This window comes from Gouania willdenowi, chromosome 9 (genome assembly GCF_900634775.1).
Source record: "Gouania willdenowi chromosome 9, fGouWil2.1, whole genome shotgun sequence".
Classification (NCBI taxonomy): Eukaryota; Metazoa; Chordata; class Actinopteri; order Blenniiformes; family Gobiesocidae; genus Gouania; species Gouania willdenowi.
Window position 1 is genome coordinate 15,444,719 of NC_041052.1, and position 22,084 is coordinate 15,466,802.

At 38.7% G+C, this 22,084-nt stretch overlaps 1 protein-coding gene across 2 annotated transcripts in view; it reads left to right on the top strand.

Moving 5' to 3' along the window:
• Positions 1-22,084, top strand: part of unc5db (unc-5 netrin receptor Db) — a 290,269-nt gene that overhangs the window by 222,092 nt on the left and 46,093 nt on the right. For both annotated transcript variants that reach the window (XM_028458242.1, XM_028458243.1), the window contains 2 exons: positions 3,685-4,047; positions 9,521-9,605. In XM_028458242.1, the coding sequence (XP_028314043.1) occupies positions 3,685-4,047; positions 9,521-9,605 (448 nt within the window). The remainder of the gene's footprint in view (positions 1-3,684; positions 4,048-9,520; positions 9,606-22,084) is intronic.

Consider the following 22,084-nt stretch of genomic DNA (forward strand, 5'->3'; position numbering starts at 1 on the left):
TTTTTATGGGGCAGCAGTAACAGCTGTTACTCGCTGACAGCTGTTAAGTCCTGGAAAATGTCTGAGAGATTAGAAAGATTCAAAAGACGAATAATGGAGTGAGACTATCAGGGACTGAATGCTACTAAAGCTAAGTCAATAAAGCATCCAAAGTTTGGATCCCGGGGCCTTATGTGCAAAAATGTGTTTGGATTCTGTAATATTCAGATGTATGAATCAACTGCTGTTTATTTGTTTGCCTGTTAACGTGGTTAGGTCTAAAGTACTCAATTATTTTTAACCAATAATAAACCTTACACTATAAGATATTCCATTTTATTTGAAGGGGATCTGGATCAATATACAGATTCTGAATTAGTTTTGAAAATAAGAACACCCATATCAAACATTCATATCTCAGTTCTTTTTTGATCGATCTTTAAAAGTTTCAACTCAGTTATGATAGGGTGGTTTCTCTATTACGCCAACGGATCAAACATGGATTGCACATTTGCCTATACATTGGGACCTATTGTATTGTTAACAATGGTAATAGAAATGTCTTCCAAGCCTTTAAAGTGTGAATGATTTTGGTACCATGATCAGGATCATTGATCCAGATAACTGCCAATATCTGGCAAAGAAGATATTTGTACTTATGTACTCTTGTTAAAATGTAGTTTCGCACTTAAAATTCCAATAATTGCTGTGTTTTAGGTTGTAAATTTAATTTTTTTTAATTAAGGTATATCTTTCACTTATGCACATCACCTTGAGTTGTGCCTTAAGTAAAGTTATGAAAAAAAAAATGTCTATTTTCATGACAATTCCTGTAGTTATAGTTATTCTATGTTCTACGAACATTGTCGCCTCTGTTTTTTCCGATGCAAAGCAACCCCAGTGGAGCACAATGACCCTGGGAGAAAAACAAGCATAAAGCATGGCACAAAGTGAGCGCTCGACTCACGGTAACTCACTGTGTTTCATGGAGGACGTATCTTAGGTTGTAAAACCAACAAAGTGCACAAAAAGCTTTATTTCTTGGCAGCGCCTTTGTTGTGGGACGACTACAGTTGAATTATTCTCAGTGCCCTCTGCGGTGAATTACATTAGAGATGTAGCGCTCCCGGCAGCTGGTGAAGGGAATCCAGTCCCTCAGAGAAAAACAAAAACTTTAACTCTCATGGAGTTTTTAACCAATTTAATCAAAAGGCCTGCAAAGTCTCTTTCTTTTTAAACGCCATCAGTTCCAAGAAAGCCGATTGGGTTATAAGCGGTCATTTACACCTGCTTACACTTACAGTATCTTAAACGTATCCTGAGTTACAGTAAGTTAGGCATCCACTGTAAGTTACACCTAACCAATTAGGAGAGTCAGCAGAAGCTACGATGCCAGCTCGGGTTGAGAGTTTTCACATTAGGCAGTGTAGGTGACATTTTTGTTGATTTTCAACAGTTTATTGGTGGAATGACTATCTTTTTAGGTAAGAAGCCTCAAATAATAAGACATTGTTGAATGAAAAGGTAAATAAGCAGGAGAAAGACAGAGAAAACTGGTCTTTCATAGACTTGTTAAATAGCTTATTTAATGCTCTTTGGAAATCAAGTGGGGAAAAACATGTGATTACAACCACTAAAATGTTCTGTGTTCTGTGAAACTGGAACGGTTTAAATGACCAACACAAACCAATTACAAGTATATCATTTGTATGGCTTAGGGGTGTCCCAACCGATCCATTTTTTTGCAATCATTTTTTTATCTATTTTATTCAATTGTACAATACTGTAGATATTATGTTGAAGGTTAAAATGTATGTAACCAATTGTTTAATAATAAATGGGTCAGTTTTTTCTCATACCTACTGTTGCTGACTATTGTTCTATGTTTGAGGAGCATCACTTGATCAAGCCTTTTCTAACATTCCACACTACAAAATAAGTAATTATTATTTTTAATTTTTTATTAATTAAAATTTAAAAAAAGTATGATTCATGCTGATATCGGATCAATATAGGTATATGTTGTTACGCAAGGCTGCAATATTGGCATCATATCGGAAATGAAAAAGTTGTATCAGGACATCCCTAATATGGCTTATATAAATGAAATAGGAGGTTAAAACAAAAACTGCTTGTCAATACCATTTTAGGGTGCTGTTGGTGCAATATGTGAAATGCAAATGAATTTTATTTTTTAACATATCCAAGCTTATTTTATATAAATAGGGTTTATTTGTGATTATATAGTATTCATATGCAGTACATATGTAAATAGCGAGAAAGATTAATGTAAAAGGAGTGGGGTTTTATAACCTTTTCAAATGTATAATGAAAAGTACAATGATTATTTCATTTATTTATTTATTCAGTTTATTTCCGACATGGTTCCATTCACTTTTTTTTATTAAAAAAAAAAATCTTTGTTTTTCCCTGACTGTTTTGCTTTGTTATTTATTTAGAGTTAAAAAAAAAAACTTAATACAAACATACATATATTCCGTTCTTAAACCAACAGCAATTGTGCAGATCTTAACTGTTCTGTATTTATATTTATATATATATATATATATATATATACACTCTGAAGCGTGTATTTATATCTCTGAGTCATTGTCCTTCATTTTGGTATTATGGAAATGTCCACTCTCGTCCTGAAGGAATGATGCCGATTCCATCAAATGTCTAGCTATATGTGTTACAGTTCAAAATAATAATAATAATAATAATAATAATAATAATGTGTTGCATTTTAAAGCCTGTTCAGAATAACTGAGGCTGGACTTTGATTTTTTAAAGGGTACTTCTAGTGTAACTGTAACTCTATCATCTCTATCAAAAGATGTGTAATACGAGACATTTAGTTGGGTATCTTTCTTTATACGTACAAAATACTTGGTCGTCTAAGAAGCACGACTGGCGTCATATTACTGCCTTTACAGGATGCTTGTGGCGCACCTTTGCTGATTAAGATCTGCTGTCAGCCACAGAGATATTTCCTCCTCGATATCACTATATTACCTTCTCTGTTTCAAATTCTTGTCTCACTCCTGTTTTCTTCTGGGTGCACCTTCTTTTTAATTTTGGATCCCTGTGTCCCACAATTCAACCCATCTCTCATTGGTATAAAATGACTTTATAATGTGCATTTAATTTGGCCACCTTGATTAGTATTAACAGATGTACTTTAAGTATATATTCTGTAAGATTAAAAAAAAATCAACCACCTTTTAAAGAGTAACTAAACCATAAAACCTGTTGTTGGTTGATCTTGGTCTCAACATTTTATTATTTCCTTTTGGCATATTTTGTTGTAAAATGTCAGAGTGACTGGCCTCTATGGGTTGAAACCCGGCTATTCCATCTGATTTTTGTTATTGGATGAGAAAGAGCATGGTTAGCCCCGCCCTTTTTTTTAAACTAGCACCTGTGGGTTCTACAATCTGTGGTGAGTAGGTTGGAATGAGAGAAGAGTGAATATAGCAGTATATTGAGTAATGAGTAGCTAGTTAACATAGCATAGTTTGTTCATTGGAGATTTTATAGTATAGACTGGGCGTGTCTTAACTACTCCAGGGGCCCCGCCCATAATCAAGGCATTTTTTAAATGTACCTCCCAGTGGCAGGTCTGGAGAAAGCAGAGGTTTAGTTACTTTTAATTAAAACGTGACATTCAGGCAACCATGGACTGTGTTTCTTCTTCCACAGGCAACCCGCTGCTCCTGAACTCGTCCATACAGCCCGACCTAACAGTAGGACGAACCTACACCACGCCGCTCTGTTTTCAAGACGGTGCAGACAAGGAACTGTTTGACCCGCTGCCAGACATCAAGGTCAAAGTTCAGAGCTCCTTCATGGTTTCACTCGGTGTGGCCGAGCGTGCGGAGTTCCACGCCAAAGCACCCGCCGAAACCTTCCCACGAGACCTGAGCCGAGACTACTGTGGCACTGTGGACCGCCGTAAGAAGGGCCTTCTCACGCTCAATGGTCCCACCATCGCCAGCAGAGAGCAACTGAGGACCACGGGGATGTTCGGCCACCCTGGGGGGCGATTGGTGGTGCCAAACACAGGTGAGCTTTGAAACACTCAAGGCCAGTTTAGGTTCAATCATCTGCTGTTTTTTTCTGGCTTTATTCTAATCGCAATAAGAGCCCACGCGGCTGCTGTGACTTCTCATTATCATTGCCATCATAAAGCTGTGTTGTGTAGCTTTAGGCCATCCAGAAGGTCCCTGAATACAACAAACCTCCGACACTGTTCACTATTTGTTCTTTGCATTGCAAAGTGCCTGCTGTGTGTGTACGACTCCTCTGTAGCATTAGTAGCTTAACTTGCTGAAATAAATTAGATCCCAACCATCACTCTTTTAAATTTCCCGTAGAATCCTGAATTCATATTCAATAAAAAGCAGAAAAGCAGAAAAACTCATGCTTAGAATGTTCATTTTACTTCTTACTAGTCACGGAGAATGCTAATCAATCGCTCTCGATTGAATTGAATTGTCTGTTGATATTACAAACATGAATGGTCGACTAATTTACACTAAGATACGAAGATGGTTATGTGTTTGCAAGTGTGGAAGCTTGATTGTGAAAAAGGCTGCTAACAGAGACTGGCGACTTTACCACCTTGTCAAGGTTTTAGTATATCTGCCCTCACATTAGGTCATAACTGAAAAATTAGATTTTAAATACATGAAACTGAAATGAGCTTGAGTCTGACCTTTGGTCGCCTTACTTTGGAGTAATACCGTGCATGACCAAATGAAAAAAGAGCATAAACCAAGGCTCGGTGGAAAGATTTAATATTTTAGACACTCTGGAAAAGACTCACGATCCCTTAGATTGAGCTTGAAAAGGTTCATTAAACTGTTGGAACCTGAGTTATTCCACAGACACCAAGAAACAAGAAGTGTTGCAATAGACAAATCCATCATCTTAGCCCAGCACTGTATTGTGAGATGTGGTGGAAGGTTATGGTATCAAAAGTATAGTATGCACATTGAAGATTTCAAGTGCTGGAAAGTGCAGCAGAATTTTGTAAACAATGAGGGTTAGCAGTTTCTGGAAAGTGAAAAGAAGAAGAAATTCATCTTGAAGTACTGTAGTTACGGTCATGTCCATCACTTTTCTACTTCCAATGTACATAAGTGCCTTTTGTGGAGTCCATAATGGCACAATGTGGGCGGGGAATACTGACTGAAGGCGCTTTAAGGACTAAAAAAAAAAGCTTCACTGTCAGCTATTAGCACAATGTGAGTATGGTGCCGTGAGATTAATTTTGTTAGTGACCTTTTGCCGCCAATTCTCACGTATGCAGAGGTCATAAGAAACCAAAGCACCAGCATTACCTGGCTCAAAAAATACTGCATATTGTTTGACGTACACTGATTAGACAGAGAGAAACATGGCAGGGTTGGGGTCAATTACATTTTTTAGTTACAATTACGTTTTTAATTACCCATGTTCAATTACAATTCAATTTCGATTACAGTAACCAGGACTTTTTTCCGATTATTTTTTTTATCCTGAGAAAGCACAATTACTTTCTCAATTACTAAATTTCAATCACAATTAATCACAATTACTGAGCCTGAAATAAATAACCTAATAAAAGTTAACCTTCCTGTTGTGTTAGCTTTCAGTTAGCATCATTTATGATAACTAGTCCTAAATCAACTGTGAAAAAACTCCTAAAACAAATATCTATCATCTAATTTCTTTTCTTTCGATTGGTTTCCTTGTTACGCCTCTTAATCAATGAAAATATAGGTTTTATTATTTTTGGTGTGGACATCCGAGCCTTTTTTGTGTCAGTATAGTCCTGGATTTCAATTCTTTTTAAAGGCTGCAATGTGGGAATGCTTGATTGGAAACATATTTTAATAATTGTCAACTACATGTGTGTAGAACTGTCACATGATTCTCAAGTTTTGCGTTTGCATTTTTTTATAGAGTTTACATGGCAATTACAATTACAAAGTAATTTATCTAAACTCAATTACAATTTAATTACGATTATGACAGCAACACATTTTTCTAAAATTATGCCTGTAATTAATGATCAATTACACGATTACAGTTAGAATTGACCCCATTCCAGGCACATGGTATAGATTTTTTTTTTCCCCTCATATTTTAAGGTAATAATAGTTCTCAGCTGTGACATTGTGAAGTAAAGGTCAGTTGTTGTATTTGTACAATAAAAATGATAAACATCACCCTTAGAGATTCCACACATATATTACAGTAAACCAGCGATGGTTAGTGGATTCCTCAGTGCTGTTGCCAAAGGTAAAAATTAGAACTGTTTGTTATTCCTTCTTATCCTTGTAAGCAGGCAGCCAAACAGAGGTCTTAGTGTCATCATATCCCGCCAACACAAATGGAGTAATCAGAGGAGCCTGCGCAGATTATTACACTTCTTTATGAGGTCAATGAGGTCAGAGTGAGCAGCAGCACCTACGGCTTTCTCTGTGGTCAGCGCAGACCTGAGACGGTGGCTGTGAGTCCGTGTGGAGGTTTTGAAGTGAAATCAACCTCCCACGTCTTTCAGGCCGTGGGACTGTGTGGAGCACTTGCTGCTATCAAGTGCACTACTCACCACAATTCCTGCTTGCATTGACCGCAGTTCATTTGCGTGAATAAACACCCACTTCACTTCATTATAAAGTAAAGTATGATCACCTTAGTGATGAAGCACCCAGCATGGCCACAGTTCTTACATCCAGGCTCATAGAGACTTTAAAGTGATACTCAACCTGAACTATCAAGACAGGTCAACCAATAGACTATTATATGTAACCTTTACTGGTATGAATATGAGGCAATTTAGAAGTTGAAGATGCAGGAAAAAGCGCTTTAAATACATACTTGTGAATGTCAACATGTTTGACACGCTGTGACGTAGGGATTATTCAAGGAACAGTGCCATGCATGTAACTGCACTGGTTTAATGAGTTTTAAAGGCGTCTGATCATTCCCATGGTAATGGAGACTTACCAGTTTAAGGTGTCTTCCATGTTCAGCGAGAAGGCATGCGTGGAGCTGTAGTAAGATAGATGATGGTGGCATCCCAATCATGCATCAACCGGCATTTTTTAAGTCTGATTTGCTTTTTCCTGTAAAGTGCAACATTAAAATACGTCCTCTGTACAATGTTCCTGGTATTTTTAGGAATACAGTACTCCCTCACTATAACGCAGTTCGCGGCCTCTGTGTTTTGCGGATTTTTTGAACGGTGCAATTTTGGCAGCGTATGAACGCGCATTGTGTTCTGCGTCCTGATTGGCTAATGCTGCGTTCACCCACCAGCGACACATCCAACTCGGTGAGTTTCACTGCCTGCTGAAGCGAGGAGCTGTGCTCCTTTTTTTCCTCTCTTAAACATAAACCACCAGTGAAAAAAGCCGGTGTAATTAGCGGCTAATGCTATCCTAGCTCAGTGCTACAGAGAGATCTTTTACCTGCTACTTCCACCTCCTCGCTGATTCTCCTCCACGCCAAATCCTTCCTAGGCCGTGTCATACAGCTCCAGGTGGTCACACACAGCTTCTACTCCATGGTTGAATGGGTGAACAGACCGGTGTACGTGTTGATGGCCTGACAACAAAGACTGGGAATGCGTTCGGCATTGCGAGCAGTGTGACTCTGATGAAAAAAGTTTTATGTTTTAAAATCTACCAAGGTTTGAACTTTGAGAGTGTTTAAACAAGAGAGAAATGTTAATTCCTGTCTGTGAAAAGTGTATAATGTGTGTGGTTTTACAGCCTTAAAACATGTATAGTAATTGTAAAAAATAAAGCTGACTACTTCGCGGATTTCACCTATTGCGGGTTATTTTTAGAATGTAACCCCCGCGATAAACGAGGGACTACTGTAAGGTCAAAATGTCCAAGGAACTGCATGACGAGAAACAAGAAAACAATCACTTAGAGTTGAGAAATGGTGCTGTCACAGCTGACTAAGGATGCAATAGACAGAACACCACTAACTGGTCACTGGTTTGGCGAGCAAAAATCCTCATGCTCTCATCGAGCACTCTGCACCAACCATCGTCCCACCGAGTGGCATCACATTCTGTTGTTCAACCTCAGCAACAGCTGCCAACTCCTCTTTTATTTGTCGATCTTGGCTTCGAACCATTTGATGTGAAAAGCATCAGAAGTTCCCATGCTCTCTGAACTGCAGTGGGAATACTATGTTATTCACACAGAGCAGCACATACAGTCCCCTCCAAAAGTATTGGAACAGCAAGGTCAGTTTCTTTGTTTTTGTTGTTTACTGAAAACATTTGGGTTTCACATCAAAACATGAATATTAGACAAAAGTTCAGAATTTGAGCTTATATTTCATGGTATTTACATCTAGTTGTAATAAACGACTCAGGTCAGAGTAGCTTTTGTTTGAACCCATCCACTTTTCTAGTGAGCAAAAGTATTGGAACAGACATTATTAAATTAACTTAAAGTGAATTACATTTAATATTTGGTGGCATAACCCTTACTTGCAACAACTGCATCAAGCATGCGACCCATTGACTTTAGGTGGCATTCACTCAGGGCCGGTCATTCTGATAGGCAAACCAGGCAATCTCATCTGCTGCAGGCGTGCCAAATTGCCCCCCTCCCCCTCCAAAAAATAAAATAAAATAGGTAATAAGTAATAGTAATAATCATTTTAAAAAGTATAATAAATGTGAAACACACCCTTTACAATCACTGTACAGTTTTCTTTACTTAAATATTAATATTAACAATCTGCAACTATACCTGCTGATCTTCTACCCATATTTATGCACATTTATATTTATTTTATTTTAATTATTGTTCTATTCTATTGTCTTTTTTGCACATTGTGTTCTTTGGTTTTAATTTGTGTAACTAAGTAAAACCAAACGGGAAAGTGGAAATTTCCGAGCACTGAAATATTTTATTTTAACTTTTGATTCCACCGTTTTGCATCGCTTTTGGATTTGGCACCATTGTTGGTGTTCTTCCCTCAGGACATTTGCACTACACTTGTAGGTGTTATATTGTATTATGATTAATTCATGTATTTGATTCTAATATTTAAAATAGGTTGTATTTTTTTCACTGGTTTGTTGTGTTGCATAATTGCATTGTTTTGTCTTGATATTTAAAATGAATAATAATGTGTGCACACTGTGTATAGACTTAAAAAAAACAAAAAAAACCCTTTATTTATTTGTATTAATTTATTACGGGGTGGGGGGTGTGGGGAGACAACAAAGTCCACTCTTGCATAGGGCACCAAATGACCTAAAGCCGGCCCTGCAGCCACTGATCTAAAGTGGTTAGCTCTGTTATTTTATTATTTATTTATTTTTGTTATATTCCATTGAGTCATATATATATTGTTTTCAGTGACCAAATTCTTGTTCTCCTTATTCATTCTGGTTAACAAACTCCCTCTGTGACCGCCGCATATTTGAAACACAAGTCCTTTCTTTGCCCTCTCTTGTCAGGCTGCCGAGGTTGTTGCTGTTGACACGCGTGTGTGTGTTTGTGTGTGTGTTTTTCAGGGGTCAGCCTGCTGGTGCCTCATGGAGCCGTGGCTGAAAATATGTCCTGGGAGATGTACATGGTGATCAATCAGGGCGAGGCAAGGTGAGGTCACAGTTTATCCAAATACCATCACCAGGCATCTGTCCGTCTGTGAACGTCTCTCTATCTTATCATCCATCTGCACTAACTCTCCGTCCTCTGTCCTGACCGTCCTTCATCTCTGCAACCGTTTATCAATTCTTCTGGATGAGGCTGAATTAATGACCAGAGAAGAAGCAAAGTTTTGTGGTGGTTAGGACGTAGGCCTTGGTGGCAGAAAGGGCCTGGCTTCAAGCCCCAGGTTTCAGACCTGGGTCCTTTATTTATGGGGTTTGCACGTTCTTTCCATCACACACTGTCCGAAAACAATGAAGGAAAAGGCAAAAGAAAACACGTTTTTAAATAAATAGATATGTAAGCAATAATCCCTGTAAACGCCTGGTGATTTTCAAAACCCATCTTCAGGGCTGTACCTCGTCAAAATCATATTTTTATAACTTTTTTTTAAATCTTTTCAATTCTGAACATTGCCTAAGTTCCATACTCAGACTGTTCCACATCTTCACTCCGCTTATTGACATACAAAAGCTTTTTGTGGTTGTCCGTACAGTGAAGTGTTTTGAAGTTAAGTTTACCCCTTAAATTGTATCCCCCATTCTCGGTCATAGAACAATGTTGGAATGTTTCAAGGTTACATATTGGTTTTTTTTACTTTGTACATCATTTGTGCTGTTTTGAATTCTATAAAATCTGCTAACTTTATTAGTTTTGACTGTATGAATAATGAGTGTGTGTGATCCCTATATCCGACATTGTGAATTATCCTTATAGCTCTTTCTTGAAGTGTGAAAAGTGGATGTAGTAAACTCTTGTACTGTGTCTGAGGCCATAAACTGCTGCACTGTAACTTAAATAATTATGGGAAAACCAGTGAACAGTAAGAATGTGGAGTGAGTGATGATCCAGAACCTGCTTTGCTTTGAATAATACTGAAATGCTCCGAGACAAAATGCTTCATTTTATGCTTCATTTTATAGAGATATTTTTTTTTTTTTTTTTGCTTTCTTCGAGCAGTGTCCGCAGTACATCAGGTCAGATTTTAGTTATAGGACATATTTTATTTGCATGCTTTTTCAGGTTGTTAAGATGTAGATTGGACGATTTTAGTTGAAGTTTAGTTTAAAATTGTATGCCAATTTCAATATTGTACCTGATCTTATTAAGTTTATCTTACCAAGATTTTTTTCATATCTTCCTTTCACATGTGACTTCTTGAACAGCACACCTGTCACTAAAAGTCAGTGGTAACAGGAAAAAACAAATAAATAAACCATCCATCCATCCATCCACTTTTGCCCTTAGGTGGGGTTCACCTAGCCTGGCAATAAGCCACACCCACTCTCTTATGTTATGTTAGAAAGTGGGTATGGTAATGCAGCCGTTTCCTCTCACTTCTTTGTTTCTTAAGAATCTAAGCCAATCAGAGCCGTACAGAAAGAACCTCATATTTCCATCGCCAAGCAGTATTAAAACAATCATCGGAGCTGCGCTGTGGTCTGTTTTAAAAAACCTGGATATATCGTGGAGACCACAACAAGAAGAGGCTTTGCCATCATAAGTCTGTACCGGACTACATGCCATTTTCTTCTGCCGGCACCGTTCAGGGATAACCATAGTGTATCCATCTCTTGTTCCCACTTTGCCATTTGCAGAGGTATAGAGTACGAGTATTGATAAATCCTACTCAAGTAGAAATACTGTTACTTGGTTGAAATTGTACTCAAGTACAAGTAAAAAGTAGCTCAATTAAATAATACTCAAACTAAAAGTTACGAGTTGCTTTCACCCCCCCCCATGTTTATTTTTGCTAATAAATCTGCCACGGTTCCCTTGCGTACAGTAAACATCTCATGTATAAATCTTGCACAATTGAAACTTCATTTATTTTAAACAAAGGCATCTGCATTAAATAAAAGGTTTGTCAAAATGTACAATTATTTTTAAAATAAAAAAACACCAATTAATTCAATTCAAAATAATAAAGTTCTTAGGCTCTAAGTACAGCTAAATTTATGAACTTTAATGTAATGTACCACGCCAAAACATTATTGAATGCCACTTTGGCCCGGTACGTTACGTTTTATCTGATTGGTCGGCTATGATGTGATGCATTTGATTGTTGTCTGGTCATTTTATTTTTTTCACAATGTTCGGTTGATCATTTTAAAACAAAAAAAAAATGGTTGGGTGTAGAAATGTAACATATTACTTACTTCCTTTAGAATGTACTTAAGTACAAGTAAAATGACTGATTTAGAAATATACTCAAAAAAGTACAAGTACCCATAATATCAACTCAATTACAGCAACGTGAGTACCTATAATCTGTTACTTTCACATCTGGCCATTTGTAAGCCCAGGACCTTATGGTGTGTTTTCTGATGTGTATGGTTAAGATTAAAGAATCAGAATGTGGCATTAGGAAAAGTCCCATCTTTGGACTTTGTTGCAAAAATTTGCTTACTCATCATAAGGGGAAAAAGAAACCTGAGAAAAGCTTTGTCAGGCCAAAGAAAATGCTGAGTCATCCATTGCATGCATAGGCACTCAAGTGAATCCACAACAAAGGTCAAAGGAAATCTGTCTTCAAACCTGGAGCTCACCTGAATAGTGCGTTTGATGGCGGCCTGCGGTCGAACAGATAGCAGCCTCTAAAGACGACTCACACGTGGAGCCAGGACAAGAGAACAGTGGGAATTTAAATGATTAATCACAAGTAGAGCTTATCTTTGGTATCCAGATATCCAGTCGCTGAAAGAAAAAAATGCTTTTATTAGGTTATTTTCAGGAACTTATGTGCAAACTGGAGAAGATATTCTGTTTCATGACTGCAGAATTGTCCTTAACCCAGGGCTATTCAGTTGGTTTGGAGCAAAGGCCAGTTTATCTAGGTGAAGAAAGCTGAGGGGGCCAGTTATATATCTGATCGTATTGTTAGATAAAGACATTGTTTGCAATCTATTCAAAAGTGTCAATAAAAAATAAAAAAAAAACTGTCACAAAGGCCTCATCTCTCCTTATATCTGATATTGATTTTTGTTGGATGGTTTCAATTATCATTTTTCAAGGTTTTCTCATTGGCAACAGCCTCTCAGAGTCCTGAAAGGGTCAAAACGCAGGCCACTTGAAACTAAGTCCATCTCTCTTGTTCTGTACAGGCGTGAAATAAGATGTGGCGTTGTCGCACATAACGAGATGTAAGAACTGAAAGATTTAGGCTCTTGGTCGATGAGCAAGGTGGGGAAAGAGGTGCCGATGGTCCCATAAGATAAAATCTGACTCTTTTGAAATGGAGAGACTAATCAAAAATCAAGAACATATATCCAACACTTCAAAGTACACACTTTTCTGCCCATTCTCTATAAAAAAAATTCTGAATCAATTTTATGGATTATTTAGAGGATATTTAGAAGGATTATTTACAGAGATGTGTTCGTTTTCTGGTGGCAAATTTCTATTATTTTTTCCTCTGTATCTAGTCGTGTTCCTATCAAAGACGCTGAACTCATAACTTTCAAGGAGGTTTTTTTCACCATTTACAGCTCAGATGTGATTTTTCATCCATTTAAAGAAAATTTGATTGAATTAGTTGGTTTCAACAATGGGATAAAATGTTACGAGCACTGTCCACTTTCAGAGAGGAGGTTCTGTCAGCTTTGTGTTAAAGGGGACATATTATATCATATTTATCACCTTTTAAAACAGTTCCCTGTGGTCTAAATGACATATCTGTGCTAGGCTTTGGTCAAAACAGAAAATGAATCAAGCAACAGGAGAGGTTTATGACCCTATATAGTCCAGCTCTTTCAGAGCGCTCCGTTTTGGGGGGTAAGCCCCTTTTCTTTCCCGATTCAACTTGTGACATCACAAACTAAGAAAATTTGAAACAAAGCACTTTTCTCTGTGTTATAACCCCCAATTTCCACTGGATGTGGGTCTGCTGCGTTACGTCTTCGCCACGCCACCGGAGCTGATAGGTTCCCACTTTAGTCTATGTGTTAATTTCCACCGGGTCAGGTGCGCCGCGTGTCTGCTCCGTCCCAGCTGCGACAGTCCGGGGCCCTCCGGTAGAGAAAACTACTTTTCCTTTATTGAACTGATAAGAGACGCTTATTAAGACACTTGAGTAAACAACTAAAAGTTGAAGTTCAATGGACTAAAGGAAAGGATTATTTCAAATCACTGGAAATGTCTGGGTTTGTGTCGCTGATGCACTTTAAACCACTGTTTTTCTGTTAATATTTGTGTATATCGAAAAAATCAATCAGTTTCTGTTGCCACCTAGCTTACTTACTTGTAAGCTAGCTACCTACTCTCAGACTGTTTTTATTTTATGTAGTATATAAAACCAAATCCCTGAACATTATTAGAAGGGGAGAAAGAATAAGAGCATACTATAAAATGACAATAAATACAAAATAATATTGACAAAAACTAAGACGACATTGATTCACTGGCTCTGAACAATAAACATGAAGAAAAATTGCTAACTGGCTAACTTTTATGTCTTTATTTTAAAGATCCGGCATGTAAAGCATGTTTTGATAGTCAACTCTCCTTTCTGGTAAATAACACAAGCTGTGTGCAGTGTCTGCAGGTCGTCATTACTGATAGTAAAATAAACAAATTGATGAAGCGGAGACGCAGAAAGGGTAAATGAGTTTGACCCTCCCTGAGGCCATCTCCGTGTCTCTGTGTTTACCCTCAGGCTATGTGACAGATGGGTATGTAAAAACATGGCAGCCCATCTCTCACTCCCTATAGAAGTCCTCAAGGTGTCACAATAGTAAGTTTATTTCCTGAAGCTCCCTCACAGGTGGTTGTCTGGGCTCTGATGTCACAGCTGCTGTAGACAACTCAAGTTCAGGTCTCGCACCCCCACAGGGGAGCCCAGCAATCGAGTCCTTCATTTAGCTAACTGACTTGTAGGAGGCAAAGTCAAACCTCCTATCCTCCAATCTCTTTTTCACCTCCGCTTCCCTGAGAGCCAATATGTAGTTATGTACTCGACTCGGTAACAACAATGTTGCTCTCCAGGAGAAAGTCTCGACTCAGGAAGCTCGTTTAAACGATGATGAATGTGGTGATGAATGCAGCGATGGACATGCAGCGCGGACAAGACGGCACAGACGTCTCTGGGGGGTCGTTTATCCTCCCAGTATTTCTTTTATGTATTCCAATCACAGCGAGGTAATGACCCTCAGATTGACAAAGAGTCTCTGTGGTGGGGGGTTGCAGGTTCTATCCTGCAGAGAGCCACTGAGGTTTCCGGCATCCCCTTAAGCATTACTGTTTATTCACATGGCTCCTCTTAAAACAAAGTCACAGAAGGAAAAGAGACTTCATAAAATGCACACATTAGCAGAAAAAGGTGACACGACAGTGAATTGCCTTGACAGGGCATTGAAATAACAAGACAAAGTCTTGAGTGAGCGCTTGTGAGATTGACTTAAAAAGCAGTCAGTCATGTTTTTTGTGCAGAAGAATTAGGACTCAGTCATTTAGAGTGGTCCATATTTTCTGAGACAATCCCAAACAGTAGAGAAAAGGCCCAAATAATCCTTTCTGATTAAATGTAAATTCCATTTGTAATTCTTAACATTTACGAATGTTGTCTCTGGGGAAGTGGCGAGCCTGGGCCTCAATACCATTGGTCCCAAGGTTGGGTGCAGTTGTTTCTGGGTGACCTGGGGCCTCATGTACAAAAGGTACGCACTGTATACCCAAAAACATGCGTACGACAAAATACTGATGCATAAAAATTTAAATGAACATGGAAATGTGCAATCCTTCACGGCAAGTCCTGAGGTGGCGTACGGACGTTTATACATCTATTGATGTTTTAGATTCTAAAGATTTATTAGGCCTTCTACCCAAATAATGCAATGGAGTATGCCCGGCTTACACCATTTTTCATGCAAGTCATTGTACATGAGGCCTCTGGTAACTGCAGGGTGTCTATGGTCTATGGGGGAATGGTTGCTTGGCTGGTCTCGTGGGTCTGGAGTTATCCACGGCATCCAATAGCAGCTCTCACACATAAATATTTTGTCATTGCCTGGGGGTTAGGGACGTTTCTCATTGTGACATAGCTTAGAAATGTTTGCTTCAAAGAAAAAGATCTGTCACACTTGTAAGCACACATCTACTCCCTCTGTTCACTCGTATCTGTACAGTGTCTGAGCTCTGGAATGTTTTATCCTAATATTCTCTCTGCCTTAGTATTAACACTGGCACATGGGATTTTACTCCTCTGCACATTCGTAGCATCATATGAAACCAGTAGCAGAACCAAAATGGCCTCGTTCTCATCCCTCTTTTTACTGTCCTCGCTGACTGGGGGGGTGACTGTAGTGCCTCCTGAAGCATACAAGTCTCCCAATTTATATTAACAGGTTTTGTTACCATTTACAAGCGTTAATAGCTGCTATCTTATTAGCCTTGGGTCACCTCTAGGTTCAGCTAGCTAGCTTATGTAACAGTTTTTTTACCCTATTAGCTATGGTAACTCTCTTATAGCTTAAGGAGTATACAAACAATACAATATAAGAAAACATACCCAGCAGTGCAGGAGCATGACTGGTCCACAAAGCTGTGCTCTTTGCATTTGAGGTAGAGATCATAGGGTTTTTCTCCTTTCGCCATTGACCGGTACGCTTTTGCGTCAATAGTTGTAATGTCTCCTTTGTTGTTTATTTTAATATTTTGAATATATCCCTCTATAGCATATTGTAAGCCCTTTTGCCTGGATTTGTAGGATTTTGCACCGGTATTGCTCCAAAGAGAGTCACTAACAAAAACAGGTAGACTTCTCCAAGCCTTTACAGACGAGACGAACTCAGGTACTTGACGGACATCGCAAAAGTAAATAAGGGGGCGGGGCTTTTTGAAAAAGGCCAGTTGTTTCAAAAAAGATTGCAGATATGGTCGACTCATAACCACAATTGCAGATGTGGAAAGAAAAAACAACAACAAAGAAGTTTAAAGCAGCTTTTATCTCCTGGTTTGGATTCTCATTTGGGCAACATCAAGTGTGTGATTATCTCCCAATGGTTTATCAACCTTTAGAAATACTTCAAAATGTTTCTGCCTTCAACCGGATAACATTTGTTACCAGCCACAGTCAAGCGTGTCAGACGTTTCTTTTTGCTGTTGCTCTGCATGAGCTTAGAGGTGTTTACTATCAGTGCCCGTATTTCTCCCTGGTCATTGTGTGTTTGTCATCTCACCAGCTGTCAATCACTTACTATGTCCTGACAGGCCGTTGGACACACAACAATCATATCTTATGCTTTCCCAAAGCAGCGTCCATCCATCCCCCATCCATCGAACTTTTTCACACTTTCCTAAAGTCCATTTCAAACTTACTCTTCTTCAGTGAGGTGTTTTTAAAGCGTTTTTCAAAAGCTCATTTGAATCTTTTGAAATTTTGCTTAGGTCAGACTTATTCCCATCTGCCTCTGAAGTTTTACAAGCACATTGTGTTGGAAGATAAATCCTTCAACCTATTCAAACAGAAACAGCCTTGTCCTCAAAGGAGTACAACTTTTAATGATGAAGCTAGTTTCCTCGAGTGTGTTTTGTGAAAGAAACCCATTTGAACATTTGAAGCTTGGCATTGTGCGTTACTTAGTGCTGTCTAGAGTTTGTGCAGGCATATTTTCGGGGAGTTTTCTGTTTGACTGCCTGGTTATATCAGCCTTTTGAGTCCCCAAATGGGTGGAAAAGTACATTTTATGCTGTTGCTTACATTTGGCATTTTGTGTGTGTTATTTAGTTAGTTTGATTGACTTGAGGATCTGATAAAGATGATCCTGTATAGTATTTTTTTTCACGGGGTGAAAAAATACCATAAAGTATTCTTGATAGGGTATTTTTGTCTTTGCTAATTGATGATTTGGCTCATACCTAATGTTAACAACATTTGTTCACCTGATGAAAACTAAGTACCTGAGTTAGATTATAAAAATATTCACAGTTTCCTTTTCTCACATTGATATTTCACAATCAAAAGGTGGCACAAGGACAATCTACACCTCTCTCTACTCAGTGTAACACAGAGAACATACTACAGATATGTCTTCTTCATTAGAGTCCGTCTGCTGAGCGATAAAGATACATTGATGTCAATGAGCTGCGGATTAAAAGTGGTTAAGGAATCATGCTGACTATGAGCTATTTAGGAATAAATGCTTTTGGAATATTTATTGGTAAATAATCATACTGTAATTCATTAGAAAATACTAACTTCTTCAAAATTCACTCTAATTCCCTGAAAACCACAGACAGTAGCTGCGTTTCCGTTACCCTTGGAAATGTGCAAAATCTAAATAGCGCAATAAAAACTGGTAACGGAAACACCAGAATTTTGAGAAGAAAAAAAACCACTCAAATATCGCGAAAACGTTTTTACATTTTCATGAAGAGGTTTTTCAGATGTTTCGATAGTGAAATGTGTCACTAAAGTGCAATGGAAAGACTTTTTCCGCAATTAAGATGTCACAGGATGTGACGTACATGGTCACATGACCACTTCTCTTTGAGAAAACATGGTGCGGTACGTGTAAACAGAAGACGAGACCGAGACATTTCTCAGCTATATACTTAATTATTATTACTGCCACATTAGACAGCAAACAACAAAGGAATGAAGTGTATTATAAGGAATGGGAATTTCGATGCTCCTGCCCAAAAGAACCTTCAAAGCGCAATTACACTTTGTTGAAATTTTTGAAATACAATAGTCCCTCGTTTATCGCGGGGGTTACGTTCTCAAAATAACCCACAATAGGTCAAATCTGCGTAGTAGCCAGCTTTATTTTTTACAATTATTATACATGTTTTAAGGCTGTAAAACCCCTCCCCACACACTTTATACACTTTTCTCAGACAGGAATTAACATTTCTCTCTTGTTCAAACACTGTCAAAGTTCAAACCTTTATAGATTTTAAAACATAAACCTGTTTTTAAACATACAGCACTTCAGAGTCGCACTGCTAGCGATCAGACATTGCCGAACGCATTCAGAGTCTTTGTTGACGATGACTTCAGGCCGTCAACACGGACACAGGTCTGTTCACTTGGAGTAGAAGCTATGTGTGACCACCTGGAACTGTATGACACGGCCTTTATAACCGGGACCGGACTAGGAAGGATTAGGCGTGGAGTAGAATCAGCGAGAAGGTGGTAGCAGCAGGTAAAAGTTCTCTCTGTAGCACTGAGCTAGGATAGCATTAGCTGCTAATCACACTGGCTTTTTCACTGGTGGTTTGTTTGTGAGTGGAAAAAAAGGAGCACAGCTCCTCGCTTCAGCAGGCAGTGAAACTCACTGAGTTGGATGTGTCGCTGGTGGGTGAACGCAGCAATAGCCAATCAGGACGCAGAACACAGTGCGCTTTCATACGCTGTAAAAAATGCATGCAAAATTGCACCGTAAAAAAAATCAGCGAAACACTGAGGCCGCGAAAGGTGATCCACGTTGTAGTGAGGGACTACTGTATAGCTTTTATTTTGCGTAAAACTGTAATGGATACACAGCTAATCTTTATGAAGCGCCCCTCTAACCATAAAGCAGAGATATTATTTGAAAGTGTCATGCAGAGTTGGATTTATAGAGTTTAAGGGCAAAAATACCAATTCCTAGCTTTCAGTGCAACAGTGCGTGGGTGTGACATGCCTTCCTGCTTGTATGGCCGACTCTTCACTCGAGAGTTTGTGCTGCCAGCAGAAACTGACCCAGCTGATCTGTGTTTTTCTGGATGGAAAGCTATGGCAGCTTTGGCTTTAAGCCATCAGCTGTCATGGGCTACAGATCTCCCATCACTTGTCTCTAAATTGACACGTCATTCACTGTTTCAGTCTACGGCTCTCGACTCGTCAGAGCTACTCCAAGGCAATGCTGTGCTTAAGGAGTGCGATCTGAAAGGTTTGACACATAGAAAAGTACTTTATGGTATGGTTCACTGAGTTTTTTGAGTTGAAGAGGCCCCGAGTAATAGAAAAAAATCATCCATAGGGTTTATGGGTGGTGAGACCTTTATTTCGCTCCTGTATTTTTGATATTAAGAGATAACACCATTTAGGCAAAAGTGCAAAATACATATCTTGTGCTAATTTGCCTGTTAGACAGATAGAATTTTCATTGTGGACAGTCAGAACAACAGCATCATGCATGGAAGTAAATCTTTGCCATCAGAGTTTGAATTTGTAGTTTTAAAGCTGAATTGTTTTAGCATCAAAATTAGACTTTGAATTTCAAAACTATCGAATATCTAGAATGTTTTTTGTTTTATTTGTTTAAAAAAATTCAACATGAAGTAAATCAGTGTCAAAAAATTAACACACAAAATGTTCAGTGTGGATATATAATGTTTATTAAATCACATTCATGTGAGAGTATTTCAGGTATCGCAACATTTATCGCTAATTCTTACAAAAACAAATGGCAAATGCAGTAAACAATCCTTCATCCTTGTGATAAATAGCCAACAATAGCACACAAACCTCTTATATGCAGTGTTTACCTTAAAGTCTGACAGTTGTTTCCAACAGCTCACCAAGTGTGGATGACGTGTATTGTTACCAAAGGTTATTGAAACCGTGCATGTTATTCTGTTGGAGCTTATTTTTAAATCATTGCACTGTTGCTCTGGGAATGGGTTTTTGCACTCTGTATTTAATATTGCGGTGATGCACAAAGCATCACCCCTAGATACCTGTTTTATTAATGTAACCACATAAGGCGTCGACATGAAGGTAAAAATGAACGAAAGCACAGTGGGACAAACAGGTGGAAGACAGCGAGCAAATAAAGGCAAAGCTAATGGAGCGTGCTAATGTGTGCATTTGTTAAGCACGCTGTCTCCTCTTCCTACCTATTCTACCACTTTGCACGGCTCCCGGTGGAATGAGTCATTGCTCTCTTTAAATAATCCTCCCCGTCTGCGAGCAGAAGAAGCCGCCGCATATTTAGAGCTCTTCATCATGAAGACGAGTGGAATTGAATGAAGACATTAGCTAGCTGGGGGCTGCATCTCCACGGTGACCCCCCACACTCTGGGACCACAGCTGCTGGCTACTTAAGGAGCCGATAATGTGCTCGTCTCACACTCTTTACATACGTTGGTGTGATCAGGCTCAGCACTGTTGGGCTAGTACTGGAAAGCTCTCCCAGGACCAGTCACGGTTGTTGACATCGTCGGGGAAACTGACTGTGAAGTGGTTGAAGTGGGGAAAGGTTGAATTGGTTGTGCAATGAGACGTGAGGCGAGAACTAAAGCATGTCCGCCTGGTTCTCAGGTCAGATATTTAGGCATTAATCAGGAAGTCCGATTTGGATATGAGCTCCCTGAAGTAGCATTTACCGTGAAGGTGCCACTTTGAATACCAATTATCAGTTGATTTATCACATAGCATGTATCAAAGAAAATGTGCTCAGAATATAATGTACAACAAGCTCCTTATGACATTTGGCACTGTGTGAATGATCACATAGCAGGATAACAATTCATTGTTTTGATGCAGATCCTAGGTTCCCAAAGTGGGGTACGGAAATTGCCATAGGGGGTACATGAATAAAAAACTAGAATTATAAATCAACCAGCTGTCAGGAGCCTCTATGCATTGCTGCAAATTACACTTTAGCCAATGTAAGACCACCCTGTAGTGGTGACGGAGAAACAATCCTATCAAAAAAGTGTAAATATGCTTTACCAATTTACATTCCTTACAGATTAATAATTTTTTTTTTTTTAATTATGATACATTATTTCTCAACAGGCTGGGGAAAATTTAGAGACAAACTGTAGGACTACATTATATGTGACATTACATCAGTGGTTCCCAACCGTCTTTGGGTCATGATCCCATTTTAATACCACACTTTGGCGTCTCCAGAGACTTTTTCTTTCTTTCTACATTTTGCTTTTGATAATGTTTGTTGTTGCCGGGATTAGTGCAATTTTTTTTTAATTATTATTGTCATAAATTACTCAACATTTACGGGGACCTCATTTGACTTGCTGGCGACCCCAAAGTTGAAAAACACTGCATTACATTATTATGTTTTTTAAATGTGCTGGAGTAGAGTGTACATGGTTTCAGGTTAAATGTCTGAAGGGGTACGGGACTGTGGAAAGTTTGGGACCACTGACGTAGATCACATGTAATTGGTTGGAAACAATACATAGTACATATGTAGTTGTGGTGTGGTCAAGGGTTAGCTGGTTTATCTCAGGGTAGAAATATGTGCTAAACACAGTATTGGCTGAAAACAAACCAAAGCTGTACCCATTTGTAAATAGCACTGAGTCTGTGTGAATGTATGTGTGATCGTATATGTATGTGTGTGATTGAAAAAGTTTTATACAGATGTTGTATTAATATATTTTATTATTGTAAATTGTGTAGAAAGGCCCAACCAGGGACATGAGCTGCGAATTAGTACTAGCTAGAAGCTCTTTATTTGTTGCATCAGCTGCAA